Source organism: Pyrgilauda ruficollis, unplaced genomic scaffold (genome assembly GCF_017590135.1).
Source record: "Pyrgilauda ruficollis isolate IOZ18807 unplaced genomic scaffold, ASM1759013v1 scaffold55, whole genome shotgun sequence".
NCBI lineage: Eukaryota > Metazoa > Chordata > Aves > Passeriformes > Passeridae > Pyrgilauda > Pyrgilauda ruficollis.
This window is the reverse complement of record NW_024527155.1, coordinates 9048110-9075600: the sequence shown is the minus strand read 5'-3', so window position 1 is coordinate 9075600 and position 27491 is coordinate 9048110. Positions and strand designations below refer to the sequence as shown.

The 27491-nt window shown below is 39.6% G+C and overlaps 1 protein-coding gene across 2 annotated transcripts; it reads left to right on the top strand.

Moving 5' to 3' along the window:
• Nucleotides 1-27: 27 nt before the first annotated feature.
• On the top strand, nt 28-27491 carry SLC1A2 (solute carrier family 1 member 2). 2 transcript variants are annotated; one of them, XM_041481178.1, is made up of 10 exons: nt 28-163; nt 1318-1470; nt 2095-2345; nt 5861-6020; nt 8983-9109; nt 11539-11772; nt 14058-14252; nt 18171-18305; nt 23694-23925; nt 27417-27491. In XM_041481178.1, the coding sequence occupies exons 1-10, from the start codon at nt 34-36 to the stop codon at nt 27489-27491; spliced, it is 1692 nt and encodes a 563-aa protein (XP_041337112.1). In that variant the 5' UTR covers nt 28-33. The 2 variants fall into 2 exon arrangements, with proteins under 2 accessions (XP_041337112.1, XP_041337111.1); XM_041481177.1 differs by lacking the exon at nt 27417-27491 and having other exon boundaries at nt 30-163; nt 23694-24729.

The window sequence follows — 27491 nt, the reverse complement described above, 5'->3', positions numbered from 1 at the left end:
TTGATTTTCACTTTTTATTCTAGTGCCAACAATATGCCTAAGCAAGTAGAAGTCCGGATGCATGAAAGTCATTTAAATCCAGTGGAGCACAGATCCAGGAACATATGTGTGCAGTTCTGCCAGTCCCTCCACAGGAATCTGCTCCTGACTCTTACTGTGTTTGGTAAGCTACATGTGCTGCTCTGGACACTCTGTGTGTACCTGCATTTGTTCCTGTGGTACCACAGCCCCTGTCTGTGGCCTTTAGATGTTCCAGCTGAACAGCCAGAGAGTAAATAGGATGCCTATGGGCACTGCTTGTGTAGTTTAGGTGAGCAGGGTATTCCTGACACAGCACAGAGCAAATAAATCCACACCACTGAGGTGTCTGATTTGGAAAGAAGTATGATTTAAGCCTCAGGGCCAGTCAGGTCAGTGTCATCCAGTAGAACTGAATGCGCTAAACTTTTTTTCTATCAGTGATTTAGAGAAAGAAAAACAAAAGACAAAAACTCTTCAAAATTTTCTTTTTATCTCCCAGTTTACACTTCACTGGTTTTAAGGTTTGTCTTCCCTTTCTGTAGCTGTAAGCCAGCGCTCCATGATCTCATCCTGAATATTGCCTCTGGCTTTAGCAGCTTCCATATACGGAACAGTTTGACATTTTATTGTGGTTCACTGGCTCTTTGCCTGTTTCTTTTTCACTGAAAGCCCAACAGCTATATGCAGTATATTTGTAGACATACTCTTGTTATTGTTTGAAAAAACAGCTGCAACTGGTCTTGAGCTGCAAATTTCATCCCCGTATTTTCAGCCTGCAAAACCCCATGCTGCTGAAGCGTTTGCCTTGAATCACCTTTCAAAGGTGTACCCAATGCTGTCCAAGAAAAAAAGTTTTAAATACATATATATTTTTCATTGTATCAGAGATACTTCATAGTCATAGTTGCTGCAAATCATAACACAAGCCTTGCTATCTTGTTTTATTACAGTTGGGCTTGGGATCAGGAAAAAAAGGCATAATGGATGTAAACACAAAATACCTGTTCACAAAGATCATGTTATGACAGTAGACATAGCAGTTTTTCCCCCTAATCCATGCTTTAACAGCCTCTATCCTGTGCCGAAGGTTTAAGTTTCATCACTTTATCCACATAAATGATGAGGGGTTTGTTTGTGTTTTGAGAACATCAGCACAAGGAGAAAGATGTAGAGCATCAAAGAAAGGAATAAGACATGAGCCGTAAGAATCAAGTTTTCTTCAAAGATATGTGCATTACTCCACATCAGGCAGTTCCTTCCAATACCCACCTGCTCCTTTGTTTGTTCTTCCTCCAGGTGTCATCCTGGGTGCAGTGTGTGGGGGTCTTCTTCGCCTAGCAACACCTATTGACCCTGACATCATCATGTTAATAGCCTTCCCAGGAGATATACTTATGCGGATGCTAAAAATGCTGATCCTCCCTTTAATTATCTCCAGTTTAATCACAGGTAAGATCCATTAGCCATAAGTACTTTAAGATGCTTTCTACAGGCATCACCTGGTTTGCTTTTTGTGATGTAGGAAGAATAATGGTGTGATCCTGTCAGCATTTTGCAGTTGCAGTGAGTATTTCAGAGTAAATTTCTGGATAGCTTGGTTGGCTTTAGTATGTATATGCTCCAAATTTATTTCCAAGCACATGCACACATGCTACTATCAGAAATTTCTTTATATGCTTTTTTATCTAATTTCTGGATTGGACCTTGCAAATAAAATGGCCTGACACTAGTGAGCCTAGCCTTCTTGAAGGTGTGGGGTCAGCCAGACCGTGACCAGTTTGTAAAAGTCAAGGGCAAAAGATGGTAGAGATCTTCTCTATTTTTCCATGTTTCCTCTGCAATTAGGTGGAGTTTTAAATGCTTCTCTTCAAATTATTAGCAGTAGACATGGCACACATAAGAACTAGAGGGAGAAGCATCAGTAATCTGTCTCATGGTGAGAATATCACAGGGATGAAAGTAGGCACCCATAAGTAGTCATTAAACGTTGAAAATTACAAAGGATTTTATTTTACAATTATTTGATTGGATACTGAGTGTCAGTATATTTGCTTGTATTTTAAACACATGCAGGACTGTCTGGATTAGATGCTAAAGCAAGTGGCCGCCTGGGGACAAGAGCCATGGTCTACTATATGTCCACCACTATTATTGCTGCTGTGCTGGGTGTGATTCTGGTTTTAGCCATCCATCCAGGGAATCCAAAACTCAAGAAACAGCTTGGGCAAGGGAAGAAGAATGATGAAGTATCTAGTCTGGATGCCTTCTTGGATTTGATCCGAAATTTGTTCCCTGAAAATCTGGTTCAAGCATGCTTTCAGCAGGTAAGTCTTTCTACTCCTTGGTAATATTCTTTACATCTTGTCAGGGTTGTCTGTAGAGTTAATGTCGTTGTTTAGGTTAATCAGAGAAATGATGATGTAAAGAGGAATACAGGTCTAAAGTCTTGAGCAGGTAAATGAAACAACATTATTTATAGGTGCCTTGGTTTATGTTGTAGTTATTATTTAAATTCATGGGGGTGTTTTTAATGAAGTTTATTTTAATTTTGTTATTAAGTAATCTTTAATTTTCTCCATGCTTTTCATACAGTATCTATGGTCATGAATGCTGGATTGGTCTTTCACCCAGGTTGAATTTTAACTTGGCCGTTAATTACAGAGGTGATGGTTCTGCAACGCTCTGTTTGGAATATATGGATGAACATCATTCCAGCTCATTGCCAAAAATGTACCCCAAAACCCAACCTCTCATAACCTCTGTTGCTGTGTTAGAGTCCAGATGAGGTGGGGATAGTAGATCCAAAGGGCTGATGCACCTACAGGTGGCTCCATCTCACCAGCTTTGGAGCATGCTGGGAAGGAAGGATGCTTGCACAATGTGTTGCTTGCCCTGTAGGGAGTTAATTTTGTCTGAAAGCTTTTCACCAGTGCTTAATCAAAACACCTTGACTTTAAGAGGTAAAATATGCTTAAGCATATTTCTTGTACATAAGCTGCTTTTACCTCCAACTGAATTGTTTGAAACTAATGCAGACAGGGTTTTTTGGCGGTTGGGTTGGTTTTGGGTTTTTTTGATGTAACAAGATTTGTTGCCAAACCTGTTCTTAAGTGTTCCTGTGTGAAATGGCGTGATAGCTGGTGCTGTGGTTAGAGCCAAAGAAAAAAGTAACGAGAAGGAAGGGAAGGGAGAAGGGGCCAGAAGAGTGGAAGAATGGAGTGTGCCCTAAACTGCCAAAAGGGTTTGGATTGCTTCACTTCTTACATGGGCTTCCACATAAAAACATATAATCCTTGGGGATTTAGAGAAAGAACATTCTCAATATTTCCAAATCATCATGGGAATGTCAGTCATGTGGTCAAACTGTTGGTGGCTAAACATCACATGTAATGTGAAATGTACTTTTGTAAAATTGAGTGGGGGAAAGCAGGGTGCTTATGGTTTTTGCTTGCTCTCCCTCATTTGAACTGTGGAAGAGAGGAAAATTCAGTTTCTTGTCAGTTGAAAGCGGTCAAATATCTTGACAAAGGGGCAAAAAGAGCAGAAAAAAGAAGAATTAAGCTACCCGTGTCAGGTTTTTTTAAATGTTAGTATTATTTTTTCAGTGTGTGTAATACCAATGTTCAGGTTATTTCACTAGTTATGGATCACTAATTTCACCAATTATTTTTAAATGTAATTAAAAAAAAAAAAAAAAAAAAAAAAAAAAGTTTTTTGGTTTTTTAGTGTTTTATTTTAGAAAATTAAAAAAAAAAAAAAGAGAGAGCTTTTTGGCTTTTCAGTGTTTGATTTTAGCAGATTCCAGACTAATTTCTAGTGAAAACCTCTGTCACAATGCCACATTTCATTTGTAAAGTGTGATTAGATGGAACTTTTTCTTCTGTTAGCCCTTAACTCCTCTGTAAGGTGTTAGGCTTTACTTTTCTCTCACTTTAAGAGGAAAATAAACTGCTTTAATGGTGTCAGCATATATTTTCTTTCCTACATTCATACAGTTTATCTCCATAGACACTCAGAGTTTCTGGGTAACCTTAGGTGGAATAAATATTTTGTAGAAATCCTGCAAAGAGTGGTTCTGAAGGGTGCACAGCAATGGTGCTGAACAGCATGGGGGGAGGTTTTTTTGCCTTCCATTGCAACCAGGCAAAAGCCAATGAAGGTTCATGTGCAGCTTTGGAACTGTTCATTTGCAAACTGGACTGTGGCTATCAAGAAATTTGAATCTCTCCTGAATTTTCGTATGGTCCACAAGAAAGTTTAAATTTATAATGAAAATTGCTATTCCAGCAGAAAAACCATGGGACCATCTGTGAATATGACTATGACATTTAAATGGTTTTTTAAATCTCAGATGTGGTCAGAATCTAAGCTTGATGTCAGATTCAGCATTTTTAGAGACTGTGGCCTTGTGCAAAGGACTGCTGAGGACCTTTAACTTAAGTGACTCTAGTGGAATTTATGAGTGTGAAGAGTCTAATATTTTAACTTTAATTTCTATTACTCAGTTCTTATATTCTGAATACCTCACATAAAAAAGTACTCTGTTGACAAAATCCCTCAGATAAAATTTAACTCTGAAAAAAAGTAGACCTGCAAGAATGTTAGGTGGTTTCAGGACAACTGAAGAATTCCTCATGCAAAGCTATGTAGGTTTTCTGTCTATATTCCCCTCTCCAGATTTAGGCAGCAGGTTTCAGAAGGAGAAATGTAAGGTATTTTAAAACCATAAGGTTTAAACCATATGGATCAAATCTGGATCATCATCCGTAGTACTACGATGTCCATGTCAACAAGAAAGAGGTGCAAATGTTTTTTGAAAAGCTAATGCACAGTTTCTGTTATCTTGCTGAGTGTTTCTAGGAGCAAGGGGAGTAGGGAGCAGGTGGGAAAACATGGCAAGCCAGTCATAGCTTCCAAACCATTTTGCCTGTCCCAGGACCATGAAGAGGCGGAAAAAGGATCAAGGTGTGAAGTGGGAGAAAAACATCCCTTCTAAAAGCAGCAAATCACAGATATCTCTTTTTCCACTCCCTCCTCCCTTTTTTCCTAGCTGTAACCTCAAGCTCACTTCTCCTCCTACAACTCCTTCCCAGCTTTTCCTTTACTCTGACTTTCGTGTGCCAGGAGAGGGTCCAAATGCATTCAGAAGCTGATGACTCCTTTTTTTTTTTTTAGGTGTTCAGATTTATATCTGGCAGCATTGGTAATTTTTCTGTTATCTATCCCCCACCATCTTTTAATTAGAGAGCTCAGGGGACTGTGTATGTTCCATTTTGAGTTCTTGCAGTCAAGAGTTCAAAAGCTGTAAATGGTGGAAATCTCCTGAATTTTTGATTCAAGTTAACCATTAAACTGGGATGACTTGAGATGGACAGACTATCTGAATAACAAGCCTTACTGCAGAGCTGCTGCCATAACTGATCTTAGAGGCACTTGGCTTTTGGTGCTAAACAAATGGTATCAGCCTGTGACACACAGTCTGGGAAGCACCCTTTGTGAACTGTCTGGCCAAAGGGACTATCTGTAAAATGTTTCATTGTAGTGATAAAAAACATGCATTTACCATACTTTTCACACTAGAGTCATGAGGAAGACCCCCAGTACTTTGTAGCAGTTGAAACTGTTGAAAAATAAACTTAGTTCTGGAAGAAGGGTTAAGAGATTGTGGAATGCATATCTAATCCTTTAAAATATAATATAAAATAAAATAATCCTTTAAAATAATCCTTTAAAATTCCCTGTAATTTCCAGTGAAGACTTTTTATTATTAATTCCTTGTCTACCATATGGGTGCATTCAGTCTATTTCCATTCTCATCCTCCCTTTTTATTGCCTTCAGATCCAAACTGTCACCAAGAGAGTGCTGGTGCCACTACCTGTTGAGGAGCCGCCTAATGTCACTGATTCTGCTATTGCTATGGTGAATGAGACAGCACCACCTGAAGCCCAAATGGTCATTAAGAAGGGACTTGAATTTAAGGATGGCATGAATGTCCTGGGTAAGAAAATTTTCTGTCTGTCAAAAATGTACATGATATGTATGTCACAGCTTTTTGCTGTGGCTAGGTAGTCAGTGTTGTCTGATCTGGTCTTATGTGCACATTTAGTCTCTCCAGAATATCATCAAGTGTTATCACCTACTGGCTGTCTGTTGATCTCTGAGATATCACAGAAATCAGCAAGTGAATTGTTCTGGATTGGCAGCTTTGTGGTTATGAATTGGAGGAGTACAGTGGCAAAGCATGTAGGAGCTACCCAAAATATCCTTTCATCCTAGAAGCAGCTGACCTAGGGTAATGCATATTGGCAAAACAGTATGGGGGAGAGCTTCAAGAGCCAGTGCTTCACACACGCCCTGATGGATCCAAGTTGTTTCCAGTAGGTGTCTTGGGTGTGCTGAACTAATTTGGCTTGAGGCAGAGCCTGAAGTGAGAGGTGGAGTGTGAACCGCACCACCCAAGAAAAATTCCAGAAAGGCTTGACACATTTCTGAGTCACAACTCCCTCGTTCTTTCATCTTGGCTGCTGACCTTTACCAGCTGCAATTGCCATCATGCCATCTTGTCTGGACAAGCCAGCAAGTGGAGGTGGTAGGAAAACTTTGCCTATCTCTCACCTTTTCCTGAAGCAACTGTTCAGTCTGGGATGGGGGCACACGAGAAACAAACAGCTTCCACACCACTTCTATTTTTTCTTCTGCGTCTAGAGTCCCTATTTTTTCATCTGAGAGAGGAGTGCTCCTCCTTCAACTCCTTCCTTTCTGTATGTGGGTGAAGTCACAGATTAGCTCTCAATTTGTAGCCTCCCACCTACACTTGAAGATGCTCTGTGACAGCACCAAGGCTAAGGCTGACACCTCTCTGTCTACAGGTGTCCACAAAGTGGGACAGTATGTTGGGGTACCTAATCCCCTGCTTTCTCTCAACACTAGGCCATAATCTTTGAAGGGAAAATGGCCTCTTACAGCTGCTGAACAGCTCTTGCTGACACAGTGCTGTCTGCAGGCCTTCCTGAGGTGTTGGAGAGTTGGTTGGCTGCTTTGCTTAGATACAGGAGAGATGATAGCATCTCTAAGCTGGTCTCGTTTTTCTGTGAAGCAGCCTGCTCTACAAGAGCCCTGTATCCTGAGATACAGCTTTCATGGCTCTCGTTCCACTCAGCATCTGTGGGCGGAGGAGCCACTTTCAGAGCTGCAAGTTGGCATTTTGCACCAGGCATGAGGCAGCAGCTCGTTGCCAATGTTGTTTGCCCTCACCTCTTTTTTTCTCTCCTGGAATTCTGCTTATGCATTAAAATGAAACAGCTGTTCTGAGTAAGAGATGCATTACATTTAATGCTGGGCTTGTTTTGAGTAGGCTCTGTCGTGGATAAGAAAAGATCTAGAAGGCTGAATACAATTCGTACAGAAAAGAAATAGACAGTTTAGCTGGAGAATTTGCTGTGGCGCTTTGACCAGTGACTCTCAAATGTTCTTGAGCTTTTTACATTGGTTTGTTGTGGGTTTGATTTTGAATGAAGAAATGAAAATGTTATGGGAATTGCCATCCAGTTTGGATAATCTGTACAAGCCAGGCAAATTCCTGCATATAAGAACCAATCTGACTCCCATGACTAACATAACAGCTCATTTGGAATTAATGAACAAAACTACCTATTAACATTTTCTAATGCAGATTCTGAATTCCAGGAAGTAACTTGGTCTTTGAAAAGCTTTTCATCATTTCTCTATGCTCTGCAGCACACAAACATATGCTTCACTTCCCTATTCAACTGACTCAACAAAGACAGCTTGGTTCTAAAGAATGACTTTGTATACAGGAAACTGGTTTAAAAAAAAGAAGAAAAAAATCTGGTTGCTAAACCCAGTGTGAGGCTATGGGACAGCCTGTCTTTTCCCAGGGTGTTGGCAGCTCACATTCCCTTATCTTGAATGTTTTTGTGTCCCAGTAGGTTTTTTCCATAGGAATTTCCCAGATTAGTTTACACATTTGTTAAATACTGAACTCATATCATGACTGAAAATTTAGCCTCAAAGAATGGCTGAAGATTCAAACCATCTGTCAGTATCAGTTAATAATTCAACTCTGGACTCTGAAAATTTCTGGATATAAAAGGTTAGCATTGAAGAAACAGCTCCAAAGTAATCCATGACAGATGCATCCATTGTTTTTTCACACTGATAGTCCAATACTCCAGATAAATCTACATTTAGGAGCCAAATGTTACGCATTTTGAATGCCGCAATTTTTTATCAACTGATAGCCTTTTCAGTGAGGCTAAGCTGCTTTTTGGGAGTTCTGTGGTTAAGTGCAATACCCACCTTCTCCTCCCACATCTACCTTCTTCATTTAACAGGAATTCTCCTTCCCTACAGAAGATCTAGGGCTACTTTTCCTTTCCCCACACTCCAGGACTGATTGGTCTGTCAAGGCACTTTTGTAAAGCCTGAGAAAATACCTCACGGTTTCTAGCAACTCTTTTAACAACAGAGTTAGAGTGCAAGACTGTGTTACCTTTTCCATTTGTCAGGGCTCATGAGGTTTCTAGTAGCTGAATGGCATTGAGAAGATTACTGTATATGTACTTTTTGATGATCAGATCAATACATGATAACAGCACAAGAAAACTGTAATTCGGTTGTGAAATTGGAATTTAGTAAAACATTGAAGAATCATAGATTTTCTGGATTTGATTATGGTAATTGAGCATGAGTACATATTAAAAAGTCCCAAGACATGTGTAATACCCTATAGTTCTGAAATCCTGTGCCATATGCTCTAGGATGGTCCTGCTTGAGCAGGGAGGTTGGACCAGATGACCCACTGTGCTCCCTTCCAAGTTTACCTAAACTGTGATTCTATGCTTCTGTGAAATCTGGATTTGCAGGTAGCATCAAGACATTGACTAAGTGCGAAAACTTCCTAAGAGCCTTCTTTTTTGTCTTGCAATTTTTCCCAACAGGTTTGATAGGATTCTTTATTGCTTTTGGCATTGCTATGGGGAAAATGGGAGAACAGGCCAAGATGATGGTGGATTTCTTCAACATCCTGAATGAGATTGTAATGAAGTTAGTAACCATGATCATGTGGTAAGTTTGTAGTTCTAACCCACAGAACAAAAAAGTAATTTTTAAAAAGCCCTTATAAAACCTTGCTATAGTGATGCCAGTTTGTTAGTAAACAGTGTAATTGAATAGTTGACTTTCTAAAGCCTTGGAAGTGATATTAGAACCACATCAGCATTATTTCCATTTGGTGAGGATTATTTAGGATCCAACTTGAAACACTTCTGAAGAGATTCTGTTCTTTGTGTGCTGAAATACAACACATGCATGTACCAGCAAAGGCCTCCAAATGCCACATTGATTATGGAAGTTCATTATAGAGGAGAACACCTAAGCAATCAAGAACGGCCCACACAAGAGTATCCCAATCTTCCTGGGAGGTTAGCATAATCCCAGGATATTACCTAGGAGGTATAATTACAAAAAAGCCTGTAGACACACATTATTCATTCTTCTTTAGTGAAAATACTTTAGCATGAAATAAAATTCCAGTACTTTTCAGTGATGTGTAATCCTTTTACTCATAGTTTCTGCAGAATATCTTACAGTCTTGCTGCAATGAGGTCACTGGAAGATATCTGCCCTGTTTTTGAAGTATACCTGTTTGTAATAATGGGGCCTGACTTGCCTTTAAGGAAGTAACTTTACACAAGTCTGAGCCCTTGTTTACACTTATGAGAGGTGGCTACCTCTGACTCTTTTTTTTTTTTTTTTTTTTTTTTATGTTTCTTCTGAGTGCTTCCCCAGAGCTATTTGTATGCCAAGCATGGCCATCTCACATAAAGCCAGTTTTCCAGAACATAAAAATGCATTGCTGTGCTTGGCATTGAACTAATGTGTTTCCTAGATCTTTGAGAGTAGGAATAGCCACTCCAACATAACACACACATCGTCGCTCATTGCTGCCTGGGATTCCCTGGTGTCCCTGGGAGTGATTCCTTGAGTTCCAAGGCTGTCCTCTTCTCTAGAGCTCTCTGGACAGTGTGTGGGAAGGGGAGCAGGGTGCCTGAAGCACGAGCTGTCAGCACCATCAGCGATTCAGAGGGACACTGTTAGGGCAGAGAGTGATGCAGACAGTAACAACAGTGTGGGAATGTGCAGAATATCAGAAAGAACTGGAAGCCATGACCTTGTGTTCCTGATACGCTTCTGCTTTTCTGTAGATGATCTTGCTGCATAAAACCAAAGCTGTTTTCATTCACAAAGCTTTCAATATTTACTCAATCTCCACTTGATGGTTGCTATACCCCCATAACCCTCCAGGAGCTAGAATTTACTCTTGCTTAGCACCATTTGGTAGACCCAAGGCATAATACCCTGCCTACAATATAAACATTCTCTAGTAATCAGTGTTGCAACAGCAGGAAATCTTTTAAGTTTCAAGAAATTCACTGTAAATATTTATTTTTATTGATGTGATTTTTATTTCTCTTCTCATGAAAGGAGGAAATTGGTGTTGGGAATTCCTTTTGTTCATCTCTGTTTAGAATTTTTAAAGATTTGTTGAGGCCAGAAGCAAGGGGGTTTTAGTGTGTGTTTATAAAGAAAAAACCACTTCCTTATGCAGAGTTACATTCTGCTTGGTTTATGATTGCTCAGCACAGACATCTGCAACTCCCATGGCACCTAGAGACTGTCAGGAGCATGGCATTGCTACACAGGCATAAAACAAAACAGACATCTGGCTCTGACAACATGTAATTCTCTGTAAGAACTGCGTTTTGTCAAGTTCATTGAAACAGTGGCATTTTATGATAACTGGTATAACAGCTGGCCTTGCATTTCAAGTGATTGAAGGCTTCCAGGCCTTGGGCACATTGCTTGAGAAATCATGAGTTATTCTAACAAAAACCAGGAAGCACTTTTACTCTGAAAATCATTTTCCTTTGCATTGTTCTAATGATTGAGGAGACAAAACCCCTACCCTAAGTAACAAAAGTACATAATTAATGAAGAACCCATAAATTAAAAAGAATTTGTCTGAATTATTGAAAGAACATAGTGGAAACATTTTCAGCCTTCAAGATATAAGCAGTTAGTTTCAACAAATAGTTTAACTGAATAAAATAATGCAACCTCCTAAAACCACATAAACAATGGGTTGTAAATATTACTTTTTAAGAACAAATCTGCACCATTCTTTATAATGATCCAAGCCTGTGTAACATTATCATATTCTTGTACAATGCTATTTTAGGATTGAGAACTATTCAGGAAAGGCATATTACATTTGATAGGATGGAAAATGAAGTAGATGGGGAATTTGCTGAGATGGCCATTATTTTTAAAAAAGGTGTGACAACTATCCCTTGAATTTCCATCAGTTCTTGACATGCACCTCGCTGTTGAGCCCGAGAGCTCCCTACTCTTCTCCAGTGTGTGTTTTGTTCAGCACAGTTTCTGTGACTGCGCTGCCACGAGAAGTTCTGTCTATGCTTGTTTTCTTTCTCCAGGTATTCCCCGTTGGGTATTGCTTGCCTCATCTGTGGAAAAATCATTGCAATCAAGGACCTAGAAGTAGTTGCTAGACAACTTGGCATGTACATGGTCACTGTGATTGTGGGTCTTGTCATCCATGGAGGAATCTTCCTGCCTCTGCTCTACTTTGTGATAACAAGGAAAAGCCCATTTTCATTCCTTGCTGGGATTTTCCAGGCATGGATCACAGCACTAGGCACAGCTTCCAGGTACACCTGAGAAATACCACGGTGCTTTATTTTTTAGCAGATTATTACGTGTTGTTTAGACATGGTTCATCTCTTGTTCTGACCTTCATTGCAAAATCATTTTATGCCATTCAATGAAAACTATTTTTAATACAGCCATGTTTAAATAAATCAAAATACCACTTGACTTCAGGATTCTCTAGAGAGGCTGTATCTCTGCAGAGACCTGCAGACATCTGGGAGACCTACGTTTTTGTTTTCTTTCCTTTCTTCTTTTGTTTTCTTTTCTGCCATTTGCCTAATCACTTGTGCAAATTGTGTTAATTCTGTACTTGTTTCCTCAACTAGGAAAAGTGATAATTCTATTTATTTTGAGAGCATGTTAATACCAGTCTCACTGCATTCAGGAAAGAAAAAACAAACATTTCTAGGTTACAGAAAAGAAAGGAAACAAACCCCTCTCCATTTGTATTTTAATCAATTTTGGCAAAATAATTGGACTTCAGTGAAAAGATGAGCATTTTAGACTTGTCAATGCACAGAACAGACTCAGAAAAGCATGTAAGTAACGGCTCTCAGTAATAATTTTTTAAAAATCAAAAACTGCTGTCTTGCCTTGGGGCAGTCAGTAGATCTTGACTTGAAAATGTTTTTCAGTTAAATACCATATTTAGAAGTGTTTGCCTTCAATCAGTGTTTTGTTTCTGAAGAAAATTTAATCTTCCATTTTAATTAAAAAGATGAAAACAAAAAACCCTAGTTCAAAATGGACCACTAGAAAACTGAGCATTCTTGATCTGAAGAATGCCTTGAAAGAACTGTAATTCAGCTGTCTCTTTGGGTCAACCCAAACCACTCTGCTGAACAGCTTCTCCCTTGATGAACAAGAGTCTCTGGGGGACCTCACTGATGTGCATAAACATCTGATGGGACATGCCAAGAAGATGAAGTGGTGCCCATTTTCAGTGGTGCCCAGTGACTGGAAGAGAGGGAGTGGGACAAAGTGAAGCACAGGAAGTACCATCTGAACACAAGGAAACTCTTTTTGCTGGGATTTACTGTGACAGTGCATGAATGCTGGCACAGGCTACCCACAGGAGTTGTGGAGTCTCCATCCCTGGAGATTCACTGAACCTGTCTGGGCACAGTCCTGGGAAATGTGGGAAACCTGCCCTAGCTGCCCATGCCTTGAGCAAGGTGGTCGAGATGGGTGACTTCCACAAATGCACTCCAACCTCAGTAATTCTGTGCTCTGTGATAAACAGTGTTAGATTATAGGAGATCTGGTCTGGCCAAGAGTTTTCATAAATGACAATTTACCTGAGGCTTTTGTTCATTGAAGTGTTTGAGTTTCCACTTCAGCAGTATTTTTGGATGGAGGTGGATTTTTTTGAGCAAGTGAATGTAATGACCTGAAACATTCCCACAAAAGCAAGGCACTGTGTATCTGTGCAAAGAGCTGTTCTCTTCCACCCATCTTTTGCATCTTTTACTATCCTCCTACTGTGTTTCACATCCTTTCTTCCTGTCCTCCAGTGTCTGGGAACAATTTTGCCTGGCTTTTTCAGTCCTTAACACCATACCAAATTCTCCATTTAGAGTGAATTCACAATCAAAGAAATTTAAAATTTGTCCTTACACTCAGAGGTCTGTATATCAGTGTTACTGTCTGGTTCTTAAAATTATTAGAAATGCCTCTGCCTGCATGAAGGTGCAAACGAGACTATATGCCAAAGTCAATAGTATGGATTTTATTTAATAGTAAATATGAGAGAGAGAGAAGAAGGGAAGGAAGAGAGAGAAACAGAAAGAGAGTGACATATCTCCACTCTGTGGATCCCACCAGCATCCTGTTGATGCTGTCCATCAGATCTTCTTGGTGGTGAGGGTCCCCCAACAAACACAGAATCCAATGGATTACTGTATGTTCAGGCCAGGTGGGAATGGCCAGGTACTTCCCCCAGGGAGGGAGGCAGTTTGACAGGCTCTTGCAGCAGACTCTGGGTCTGTTGCATCACGTGCAATGCTGTGGTGCAGGACCTCAGCAATGAATCTGAAAAATTCATCCAGGAACTCTCAAGCTCTCATCCTACATCAAGCCACATTCATGTCTTGGCCTCAGTCCCACTTCCAGCTAAATGTAGGCTTAATTTAAAAATTGTCCAAAAAAGACTTAAATCACAGCAGAAAGTGGAAGTAGAAAATGTAACCAATGGTATTAAAATTTCTGATTTTGCTCCCTTATGTGTATGTGTTATATTGATTTTAATTATGACTTCTTTGTGTTTTTTGCTTTCTCTCCCTAGTGCTGGAACATTACCCGTCACATTCCGGTGTCTTGAAGAAAATCTTGGCATTGATAAGCGTGTGACAAGGTTTGTTCTTCCTGTTGGAGCAACTATTAACATGGATGGAACTGCCCTTTATGAAGCCGTGGCTGCCATCTTCATAGCACAGATGAATGGAATTGACCTGGATGGAGGCCAGATAGTTACTGTGAGGTCAGTTCAAAAGAGTCCTTTGTTTCTACAGACTGTAAAATGTGAATGCTTTGGGTTAGATGTCTTAGTAGCTGAGTTGTCTCACTTGGATTCAGTATGAAATCCATGGATTTCTACTAATGATATACAAATGAATGTTTTATATATGGGTCCTGGTTCTTGGGTGATGTGTTTTCTATCATTTGCAGCCATAGTGCACGCTGGTGGTGTTTTACACTTCTGCAGCTAATTGTCATGGTTTAACCCTGGGCAGACACCAAACCCCACACAGTCACTTGCTCACTCCCTCACCAGCGGGACAGGGGACAGAATCACAAGGGTAAAAGAAAACTCATGGGTTGAGATAGCAATAGTTCAATAGGGAAAGCAGAAGCAGTGCCCACAAGCAAAGAAAACCAAGCAGTAAATCCACTACCTCCCACGGGCGGGCAGGTGCTCAGCCACCTCCAGGAGAGCAGGGCCCCACCACAGCTGACAGTCACTTGGGAAGACAAAGGACATCACTCCAAACTCCCCTTTTCTTCTTCTTCCTCCCACTTTATGCACTGATGATTCCACACACGTGTGGTGTGGAATATCCCTTTGGGCAGTTGGGGTCACCTGTCCCAGCTGTGTCTCCTCCCCTGCACCCCCAGCTCCCTCACCACTGTGGCTGTACAAGAAGCCAAAAAGGCCTCGGCTCTGTGTGAGCCCTGCTCAGCAATAACAAAACATCTCTGTATTATCAACCCTGTGTTCAGCACAAATCTAAAACACTGCCCCATACCAGCCACTGTGAAGGAAATGAACTCTACTCCAGCCAAAACCAGCACACAAAACAATGTCAATTGTAATATAAGGCATTCTCTGTCCAATGAAATGCTTTTTTATTTTAGTTTTGGGGTATGCTACAACTCATGAACAGGCCATTCACTTTCTAGAATATATCTGTTTATGTACACTAGAAGAAAAAATTATACCTGAAAAATCTTTCTATGTGTTTATATTTGCCTGTACTTTTTCTATGACTTTGGTGAACAGGAAAAAAATAATGAACTGAGAATAGCCCATCCTGAGGGTGAGATTGTCTGTGGCATGGTCTGGATACTCCCAGACCTTTTATCTCTAACCCAGCAAATATTAACTGTAGTCTTTTCATATCAAATTGTCTTATCCAGAAGAAAGCTGAGTATCTGTAAGAAGAAAAGAAAGTGCCCATTAAAAAAGGATGAGAGTGATTGAAGACTGTTTACTGTAAGGGAGTTTTAACTTGATGAAGACAGCAGGTCTTTTTGACATTTTGACAGGACATTTTGAATAGTTAAAATGGAAACCACAAGTGAAGGCTGCCAAGTTTGTCTTCTTCCTGTCGTTTTCACCCACACAGTTTTCTTTTATTAAACCTTTTTAACACTAAAGAAACTCCTTCAAAGGGATGTCTAATTCTATGTTTCTTGCCCAGCTATACTAGTTCCACACTTTCCATTTGTTTACTTCCTGCCCTGACTCCTGAAATAGTAAAGCCAAGTTTGCGTGAGGTTTTCAGGGCTGCTTCTAATGAAGGCAGATGCTAGACCTGCATGATCTATATTTGTTCCTAAAACTGGAAACAGTAATTTCAGAGATGCCACATATTAAACTAAATTGAGACAAGGGAAATTCAAATCAAGAATCTGCTGTTGTCCAGGAGATTTGGTAGGCTTGAACCTGAGTTACTCATCTTCTCTTCCTCTGAGGGACTGAGCAATTGGCTCTTCCTGATCTCACCAATTCAAGGCTGGTATATCTAGCTTTGTGACTGACATTTACAAAGCAGGGAGCAACTTTGGTCGATTTGCAAAACCACTGCTTTTCCTCTTCATGCATTTTTGCTACAGCAATATGACAAGAACTATCTCTTGAGATTACAATACAAATGAAGGAAAGATTATTAGATTTTGTCTGGAATATGCACTTTGTGATACTGACAATATTCAAATGACCCAGACATAACCTCATAAAGACTTAATTAGCCTTTGACCAGACTTAGTTGCTTCATACTGGTCATTTCATTCCTCTGATTTTCTGTGTTCTTTGGGAAAGGGTGATTTTGGTAGCTAAGACCAGTTCTGTTTAGTTCTGAACAGTTTCAGCTTAATTCCCTTCCAAGTTTGTAAGCGCTGCTGCGGGAAGGCAGGCAGGAGCATTTCCTCACAGAGCTTGCAAGGAATCCCTTACCAGTTCAGGCTGGAAGTGCCTGAGGATCTGGCATCACATGCAGAGCCTGACAGCAGAGCAGAGCATCCTGCCTGCACATCTGCTGGACCTATTTGGGTGTTTAGTGAGCCAGGCTGCACTCTAACCCAGACACCTGACAAACACACTGCAGCCTAGGTCAGACCCAGCCAGACAGCATCTGGCAGCTCTAAATCAGGCCAACATCCTCACAGATGAGTGCTGGGGCTAATGGACAAGTATTTCCTGTAGAGTCTGTTCTCCCTTACTTTTGTGTTGGAAGCACTTTTGTTGGTGTCAAGACGAACAAACTGAAGAACACACTGTAATTAAGAAGGCTTCTCTATATTTATTTTACAGCATGCTGTCTTTTTATACTCTTTCACAAAGTTTATACTTATTCATTGGTCAAAGTAAATCCACATAATATTCCTTGGAGCAAGGCAGCCTGTCCCTTGTTTATCTCTCTCTCTCCTTCGTTTCCACACTGACATCTTCGTAAAGCTCCTTTCAGGAGCAAAGGTGACCCTTACCAGCTCCTTTTCTGTCACTAACCCTCTCTGACTCCCAGACCAGCTGTGAGCCCCTCCCACACGCTTTCGCATTTGTTGGGTACGAGTGGCAGGGTGAGCCCCGGGTCCCCCCAGGAAGCCCAAAGGAAATGACACCTGCTGTGGCACAGTTCGTGCTTTCAGGTGCTAAGGCTCCACCCACAGCCCCATTTCCCAGCATTTATTCCTGGGCAGCCCAGTTGTGGAACTTTTCTCTGCCCTGACTGGTGGCCAGATGAAGTCCCTCCAGAGACAGTGTCCCTCCATTTTCTGCCTCCCTAACACCTGGCATGTGTTAGGGCTCTCAGCATGTATACAGCCCCTTTAGCAGTTTTTCACCTCATGTATAGCATAAAAAAGGCATAAACCTAAATCAAATTGGTCCCTCTCACCTGCTTTCCTTTTTATTTACCCTCCTCCTCTCCCTCTCCTCTTCCCTGTTTTTCTCCCCTTGACTTGCTCTATGACAAATTTATTTTCCACTCTTTATAAGACTGCCCAATGATGTTGATATTTGTTATAGTCCGTGTTATGTTTTTACAAACATTTGAAGCTCAGATGTTCACTGTACTGATCTTCATCAAAATATATGAGGCAAAAACAAACACAGGTTTGGATTTATGAAACAATCAGATCAATTTTGCTTTTTCATCTAGGCTGATTTGTATCTAGGCTTGGTAGAGAACTGGCTTGTATTTTGGGAGTTTTGGATACCAGACTCCTATTCTTCTGTATTTAATAACTGTTTTCTCTCAGCTTTTAACTCACAATTCAGTCTTAAGGTAGTATAAATAAACAGAAATCAATCACCCTGAAAATTCAACCTGTAGTCACCAAACTTTGGCATGTTGGGATGGTCAAAACTCAGGATTCAAAACCTTGGATGAGTTTGTCGAGTTTAGAAAGCACCACAACACAGATTTTGAATGTCATAACTCGCTTATAGACAACTCTCTTCTAACTCTCGGAACAAACCCCAGAGATCTGGCCTCCCCTAATAAATATTTCTAGAGAAACACAAGAGGAAAAAATATGACCTCAGTTTACCTTGATTTATCATGTACTTGTGTTTTATAGGATGAACACATTAAAAATATGACCTTCCTAATGGTCACATTAGTATGCAAGTGTGGGTTCTCTTCCTTCTACTCCCATTTGATTTTTACTTTTGCAGTTTGACTGCCACCCTTGCAAGTGTTGGAGCTGCCAGCATTCCCAGCGCAGGACTTGTCACTATGCTGCTGATCCTGACTGCAGTGGGTCTCCCTACCCAGGACATCAGTTTGCTTGTTGCTGTTGACTGGCTTTTGTAAGTTGTGCTGATGCCGCTGCTCGGTGCAGAAAAGGCAGTGAAGTAATGTTTGTCCACAGTGCTTTACATTGGTCTTAAAGAACTATAAGTCTCTCCTGTACAGATAAACCAAAGGAGGAAATGGGCTATTCAGTAAAGTAGGAGACACTGAAAACAGCTTCTCAGCTGTTACAAACTGTAACAGAGCTACTGAAGTCAGTTTCTGTGAGCCAAGGGTCTTCTTGGCACACTTGTGACCTCACACTTCTATATTATCTCCTCCCTAATGATGCCTTTCCATCACTCAAGGGCAGTTTTCTAATCTTTGCTTTTGTATTTCCATTTGTTATAGTTCTGCTCTAAAATGAAGGATGAATGCTGAAAATGCAAGTTCCATCAGGATGTTGCCAGCAGGTTATAGAGTGATGTGGGCATTTGTAGTATCACATGTTTTATACTTGTAGGGGGGAAAGTTGGTTTCTTTTTGTATATAAGAAAGTAAAATACCTTTAGAAAGAGCCTGTTCCAGGGCAGGACAAAGACCAAAGACAAATAAGAATGAAAACTGAAATAAAGAAGGTAATTCCCTAGTTTCATTTTACTGACAGATCATTCAGACTAGAAAGAATGGCTTTCATTTCCAAGAACTTGTGATCAAAGTCCTCCAGTACCATTACAAGTCCTCCAGCGAGAAACAGCTAACCCACATATTGTTTTCTGAGGCTATTGGTCTTCAGCACTTGAATCCAGAAGCTGTAAGTACAGATAGAGGGTATGCCAGGCCACATCCTTTCTCTTGCTGTCATTTGACAGCTGGGATATCCTTCTGTCATCTGGGCAGAGCTGAAAGAGACTCCGTAGCCCTTAAGTTGTACTGGCCTCTGGAGACACTTTTGTATTGTCCTGTAGTGCTGCAGCACAGTATATTCTGGTTTATTCTGGCCAACAGCCAGCTCTCCCATAACATCCTTTGAAGTAGTAAAGACACTTGTTTTTGTTGTTCCAGCTGTGGTGCCCAGAAAGGGAGACATAAATGTAACTGTACTATTTATGTGTTTTCTCCTACGCTAGCAGCCTCAGCTGCCTGCTTCTGGTAACTTTCAGTTCCAGATAGACAACTAAAAGTATGCAAGAATAAATAGCGGAGTTGAGAATGTACCTGTGCAGATAAAATAGCAGTTTAATTTTCTGTCATTATCTCTTGGCTTATTGAGAAGAATTCATGAACTAAATCAACCCTCTGACATGTATTTTGGGTCTACTGGCATGGTCTCTCTGTCACTAAGAATTTTGAAGGATAACATGCAGCTCTGATTTCTGCTTCAGGGAAGAAAGAAAAAGGAATTTACAACTTGAGGAGGGAAAGGGAAAACTTGACTTACATTGTTTATATATAACTGGATATCATGATGGAGAATGGTGAAATGAGAAGGTACAGCAGGCATAGGGAAGGATGTGATGTTCAGTGGGTTTATTATATTTATGATGTCATAATTGAAAACAGGAAAGTGGTATAGGAATCTGCAGCTGGAAGAAGGCGAGAAAAATATATAAAAATGTATTTTAAATATCTGTTTTTCTTCACTCTCCAAGTAAGGCAAATAGGTAGGTTTCTGCAGCTGGTAGGAGGATGTGACAAAAGGGCCTGTGGTTTGCTTGGGTTTTTTTTAAGGATATATATTTTTGAAATATTCCTGTGGACTGAGAAGATCTGCCTATGCTGGCAAGCCTCAGAACTGTAAGTTTACCAGCAGTTCTGAACCCACTAGTGGGTGTTGCATTTCAGCAGCATTGTCCCCACTGGCTAATCCAACCTTGCTTAAGAAATAAAAACTTCTGTACTGTGCAGCTGTAGCCATGATGAATGTAGGAATAGGAAGGATAGAAATTCTGAAAGAAATAATATGTCTTTTCAAAATAAATAGAAAACAAGAGAACTTTCAGCCTGAATGGTTGGGTTTGGATTCTCATGGACTACTGATCAGCAGTGCCAGTGCAGGGTGATCCAGAACTGAGAGGTAAAAGAGATAAAAGAAGAGGTGAAAAGTTCTGTGTCATGCCACTGTATTTATTAATCTATGTTCAACAGCTAATATCTTCATTTTCCATCTTCCAGTGGCTGTGTTGTGGTAGCCATAATGATCTAATTAACTATGAAAAATGATGCTGCTGACATTGCTATATTAAGAAAAGGCACACAGACCAACTTCTGAGCAAGCTTTTGCACACACAAACCAGATCTAAAGGATATCTGAAATGAAATGTCTTAAAAACACATTTTCTTTACCTACAAACATTAAATAATGTTACAGCAGTATTTCTAACAGAATGTAGAAGAGAAGACCCAATTTAAGACCCAATTCCAGCCACTTTTCTGGAACCCATGAGTAAATGCAACCAGCCATATACAAATACTTAGATCATCCTTTCAATAACATTTCAATTTCAGAATAAAAAGGTTTTAAAAATATTCTACTCTATAAGTTTTTCATTATTTTTTATAAAAGCAAATATCAGAATGTCAGCTGATTTTACAGTACTACCATCTGAAATTGTGGTCTTACCAAAACCAGTTTTGCATGATTTGGTCATTGTGTAACACAAAGATCACTTTATGTCAAATCCTTAAACTTGGCACTCTCTCCTTCAAACTGGAGCTGAAAGGTTTCCATGTTGATTTTTTCTCAAGCCTCTCCAGTATCTGTTGGGTTGTTCAATTTTTCTACATCCCATGGATGCATACCCAGTGTAAGCTCTTTCAACCAGGCAAGTTTCCCAGGATTTCACAACTCTTACAGTCTCTCTTACAGTTTAAAACCAAGGACAACACAGCAGTGACATTTAATAGGACAGCAATTGTATGCCAACAGATGGAATAAAATGAGCTTATTTAGCTTGAGCCACAATCTGGGTACTCTCCAGATGTGAGCTGACAAGCTTAGCAAATATCAGTGGTACCAGATTAGTGGTATTTTGCAGCAAAGAGCGAGGAATTAGGGAAAATGAGCTTGGGCAGCTGATCCGATATTTAAACCTTCATTCAGTAACTCAGAAAAAGATTGCTTCAGTTCTCACTCTGGGTCTGAATATTCTGAATCTAGATCTAAGCCTTGGCTTAGATCTAGATTCAGAATATTCAGACCCAGTTGAAATGTGGATGTAATGAACAGGGTCTAGACTGCAACTTTCCTATATCTGTTTTGTTTACATCATCCCACTTGCCTGGAATTAATTGGTTGATTGGTTTTAACAAAAAAGTAAGTACAATTGACTTTGTTCTTGAAAAGGTGTTCTTTGCCCCAAAAGAGGTCAGTGGCACTTTGCTGTTGATTCCTGACAGCTGAGACTTTTCTGTTTCTGTTGGAAGGAGCTTCCTTGTTTCCTTTGGATCACACAGTGTAACACATTGTGCATCAGTGTGCAGTTTGTATTGCTTTATCTCTCAGCTAGTAGTACGTGTGCATGGGCTGGAGCATCTCCTCAAATGACCCTTTCAGAACTTGAATTCTGCCTCAGTTATATTTATGTATTCTCTCCACCTTGGGTTTTTGGCATGCCATACTATCCCTCTGTCTTCTGGCATCAGTGAGTCCTTTCAAAATTTAATACCACCCATGCAAAAAAATTAAGTAGGTGTTCTTTTTGTAGTTGTATTGCCAGGTTCAGTGTATTTAATGTTTTTAATTAAAAATCACACCAGAAAGTCTTATTTTCCTATTCTACCACTCTGACCAGGATTAAAATAGTCTTCATAGGCATTGGATGAGAACTGTATAAAGCATTTAATTTGTGTGAAGCAAAACTGGAAGGACGTTTTCCTCCTATAGGATGCTGGTTTGTTTCTCGAGGGAATTACTGTAGAGGTTTTCCCCTTCTGGGTATTCTTCTGAAGCCAAAAAAAAAAAAAAAAAAGAAAATTAACTGCTTCAGCAAAGATATTACACCACAAAGTCTGTAAATATGTAAGCATGATAATGTTGAGAGGGAGAGGAGAAACTTGAATGGGACTATAATTCCACAGCTGAGAAAGGAAGATTTACTGATGTGTAGAGCAAAGATGTTAAAATGTGCTCAAAATTTGATATGGCCATGAATAAGCATGAATAATGAATGTTTACCAGTTAAGACATTATATATTTAGATGTTTTCTTCTCAGTGTTCTACAGAAAAAGATGTCACACAAATCTAGTACTAGAAATACTAGAAAGGTTGTTTTGAAATTCATCACTGTCTTGGGAAATGAGGTCTTACATGCTAGCTTTTGTCACTTGGCAAATGTTCACACTGTTCAACCTGGCCATTTTCTGTAAATGAATCTTCCTGAATATACTTCTGAGAATTAATCAGTGTAATTACTTCTCTGACCTATTTGGCAGAGCTAGACTCGGTTGCTTTCAGTCAGTTTAATTTGCAACCCTTGGTCAGAAGGTTTTTAGGAGTTTTATGTTTAGTGCAGATATGACGACGCAAATGAGACTGTAAATATTTTTTTTTTTCCTGCAGCAGGAAAGATAGCAGGACCCAGCTCACATTTTTGCAGAATTTTGGTCAGGTTTGGGGCAGAATTCTGAAGTCAGAGAAAACCCACAACTGTGACTTCACTGGAGCCACAAGGCGGCATGTCTGTTTGATGACATCCTGTCCAGAAAGTGCCAACAAACATATTTCTTTGTAATGAAGCATGTTAGCCTCTGTTGGCACCCTCCTACATCAAGGGGCACTCGTTAGTGAAATGCTGTCACAGGCTCATAATTTTGTAGGCCATGACCTATATTTGGGTTGCTCATATGCCAAGCTCTGGCACACGTAGTGTGAGTGGGCATGCTGCCACACCAACAGATGGCCATCTGTAAAGATGGTGCCAGGAGAGGAGCTTCAATAGCCTCAGCATTATGGAGATATTTCAGGCATTTTTGTTCCCCATAATTTGTTCACTAAGAGTGAAGGGACAGACCTTTTGTTAATTCAAACTAGAAATGAGAACAACTCATCAGAACCAAAATCCTTTTCTTTGCTGCATTAAGTTCAGTGCTCTGATAAATTCAGATTAAACAAAGGGCAGGAGTGTGAGCCTAGCAGCCTGATATTGAAATCTCCAGAAGCAGGCATGAGGGATCTCAGTAAAGCACAGCTCTGCAATTTGGCTGTGATCTAGCATACATTCTTTGCCAAACTCCATGAGAATAAGCCGCTGGGACATGGGAATTTGAACATCCTCCCTGTCCAAACAAGTCCCTTGGGAAAGCAAACTTCTCCCATTTCCCTTGAAAGCTCCCATCTCTCTGTTAAAAAGATACCTTAAGCTTCCTGAAACAAATGCAGTAACTGTACCATAAACAGGGCAGCCATGCCCTGCTTTTTTTTCCTCTCATGCCATTCAGCCTCTGCCTTTTCCTTCTTTTGTAGGGACCGGATGAGAACATCAGTCAATGTAGTGGGGGATTCTTTTGGTGCTGGCATTGTCTACCACCTTTCCAAGGCAGAACTTGACACCATTGATTCCCATCATAAAGGGCATGAAGACATTGAAATGACCAAGACTCAGTCAATCTATGACGACATGAAAAATCATAGGGAAAACAACTCAAACCAATGTGTTTTTGCAGCTCACAACTCAGTCATGGTAGATGAGTGCAAGGTACCTTTCACATTTATGGATATTGAGACATGTATATAGCACTGCATGCTTTATTTTATCTTATTTTTTAACCTGCATGTATTTTTCAAATCGTTCTGCAAATAACAATGTGACAACAAGGTCCATGAACCCCAGACATTTTGAATGTGTTTGAGCAGTTCAAAAGATGGTTTTTTGCACTCTTCTTAAAACTTGTCATTTGATGGGAAAAAATCATGTACTTTGTTTACATATCAAAAGGCAAGATGCAGCGTATTATGGAATATGCCAAGACACAGAGAATATGGCATCACCTTCTATGGACATTTACTTAATTTTCTGTGGCAACAGAGAACTTAATTGCCAACCCAAATGAAGGATGGCTGCAATTCAGATGCAGGTGTTGTCACTTGCTGACTGCCTTCATGATATGCTGTTCAGAGGTCGACATGTTGAACGCGCTTTAGCATGAGAATGCTCCTGCACTCACAGCACGCTTCTGCTTCTCTTCTCTCAGCCATCCTTCCCGAGGCACTAAGGCGCAAACACTCTCTCCCCTCTGTAACCCTTGCTGTAACTAACATGCAATATTAATACTAATAATGATGTCTTGATCAGAGTGAAGTGAGCTTGAGCAACCCCACCAGTTGAATGCGAAGACAGCTCGGGAGGTTAGTGGTTAAAAGTTCACTAAGAACCCACCACTGGGATGGAGCTGTTTGAAATCCAGAAAGAGCTTTTGAAAAGGAGGAGAAAAGAAGGAAAACAAGGTGGAACTTCTCATTTAATAGTCTTTTTGAAGCCAATTCATAGTTTTTTTGGTTTGTTTTTGTTTTTGTTTTTTTTTTTTTTTTTTTTTGCGCTGATTAATGGTCCAGACTGATGCTGTGCACTGTCTTTGAGACAGTGGGTTTGCCAATCAGGCTACCTTAGCCATTTATCCAAACAGATTCTCTTGTACCTTCCAGTTTCCACAACTGAGCCAGTATCTAGCTGTGAATGACTGCACTAAGTTCATTAGCAGATCACCATTTATCTTGAAAATATAATCCTATACTGTCATTTTCATTTGTCTCTGGCCTGGCTGGAAATGTTCTTTAGAATGATTTTTTTTTTTCCTAATGCTTACTTCCTGAGAATGCAGGCCAAACCTGAATTTTTAGGGGCTAAATTAATGTTGAATTCAGGGAAAAAAACAAACAGCATTCATCTTATCTGTAATTTTTCCCTGAATTTTCCAAGGTTTCAATGAAGTGATTTTTTAATCACGGCTCTCCCCTTTCTCTTCAGACCCACTCTTTTTCCATTTGGAAAATTTAAAAAATAAGATCTGAAATGGAAAAAGAATACACGCTTACACAAAACTGAGAATTGCCATTAATTTATATTCCTCAAAAAAGGCAAGGACACAAGAGATTAAAAATTGAAGAAAAAAACAAACTCTCTGGAAAGAAAGATAAAGAGTATGTTCACACACACACTTTTTGGAGAACTTCTTTTGGAATTTTTTAAAAACTGTTTTTAAGTTAAATAGACAATACTGGGTTTAAGATTATGTTTATGGAACTGAATGCTGATAGTTTTATCTGCTCCCAGTTTCTCAGATTTGCAGAGAGATCCAAGTCAAGTTAAAAAGTAGTAGCCTGCTGATGAAATCAATACTTGCTGCACTTTCTTTTCTCCTTCAGTTTCTCATATAATTTCCCTCAGCTGAGGCAATAGCTTGCCTCAAAAGCATGGATTAAAGGTGCTGTATGTCATCCTAAGCTCACCCTTTAATTCAAATTTGGGACTGGTGATTTATGAGCTAGAAATATTTATTCTTTTTAATTGTTTTAGGTTTTCTCTGCTCACAGTCTCAGTTTGCACTTTTAAACTCATGAAAAGAGCCAGGCTTTACTGGATTGAGCACAAGACTGACTCTGAGCAGGTCATTCCTCTAGTCTGTCTGCAAGCTGCCAAAAGGATGTGTTGCTGTGACTTAATTGATGAGCTATGAATATATGCTGGCACTTGCAAAGCATTTGGATCATGTTGAAGTGGTCTACAACTCCCAAGTGTTAGACTTGCAAAGGCAACAGAGAGTAGGATCTGGGGCTTTGAAACAGCCAGCTGTTAAATTTGAAAAGCCATCTCTTCATCCTGTCCAATGTGCTGGTGGGTTGAAAAGCTTACTGCAACTCTGGTCAGGATATGGAAAAGCTAATCTACTAGCATGCCCTTTCTATGTACTTTCTGTAATATATTCCATGTATAACACTAGTAGTTTATAATTTTGCATGGTCAATGTACATAATTAATAAGTAGTTTACCTTTGTATGGGGTTAGAGTGGTTGTTATTGCATGATATTTTTGTATTTTTTTTATTATCATATTTCACGTGACTCTGTGTGATTTTCATTTCTGAATAAGCTGTTCATTCCTGTACTTGCATGTTTTCCCTTTCCAATTATCTAAGAAAAAGCTTGACTTTGTTTCAAAAATCAGTGCATTTTGTCATGTTTCCATGTCCCAATGCTTCCATGCATCCTGTTTATCCAGCATGGGGAATTTCAGCTCTGTCTTTAAGTTTTCATTTGAAGCTGAAGATGTTAACTTACAAGGTAAGTTAGGAAAAAGTAAGCCATCCATTTAGAATTAAATGAAAGATTCTCTCACTTTTGCAAGATCTACATCACTTTTGTAAAGTTAAATTGATATTTCGCCTTTTTTATTTTTGATTTTTTAAAGTCATTTGGCTGGAGATTCTTTCTTAAAACAAGGGTTCATTTATACTGGTCTCTGGAATGGAGAACATTGTCCAGTGTTCACTGTGAGTTGGTAGATCTCTATAGGTCTTTTACTATGCTTAAAACCTAAAAATTCCTGCATATATCTTTACAGGAAAGAGTGAGGTTTTGCTGTACATCATGTGAGACCAGTTTAGCATTACTGTGAATTTTTAATTGGACTGTAGTCAAAATCATTCACTACATTGTTATTATAGTGGTATGATGAACAATACTTTCACAACATGTCTTTTCTTCCATTTCTTTAAAGGTGGTGTAATTGTAGGTGAGTTTGTATAGATACACATCTATGATTATTCTGGCCTTGCATATTTTTCATGTTGTTGCATGCAAAGATGCAACTTTGCTAAGGAATTCCACTGAAAAAAACACTATTTTCTACATTAAAAAAAAATCTGTTTTTGGCATAATTCAGAGAAATCTACAAGAGACAGGGGCAGAATCTGACATATTTATTTTTAAAAAACAAAACCTCAGTGAAGGTTAAGAAAATGTGGAACATTTTTCTACTACTGATGTTTTCTAGTCATTATAATAAATAAATGAACAGGAATCTCACTATTTGAGAGTGTTGTGAATTCTGAATAAATACATTTTACTTATATAATAAGTGACAGTGTATGTAATTCATGTAAATATCATAATCTTCCACATAAAATTCACTACTTTTCTTGTCCAAGTGCCTTGGCCTTTAAGTTGCTTGTTGATGATAATTACTTGCAGGTAACATTGGCAACCAATGGCAAATCTGCAGACTTCAATGTTGTTGAAGAAGAGCCTTGGAAACGGGAAAACTAA

Coding starts and splice junctions, on each gene's coding strand:
- SLC1A2 (XM_041481178.1), top strand. CDS start 34: ATGCCTAAGCAAGTAGAAGTCCGGATGCATGAAAGTCATTTAAATCCA. Junction 1,471..2,094: donor TATCTCCAGTTTAATCACAG/GTAAGATCCATT, acceptor AAACACATGCAG/GACTGTCTGGATTAGATGCT. Junction 6,021..8,982: donor GGATGGCATGAATGTCCTGG/GTAAGAAAATTT, acceptor TTTTCCCAACAG/GTTTGATAGGATTCTTTATT.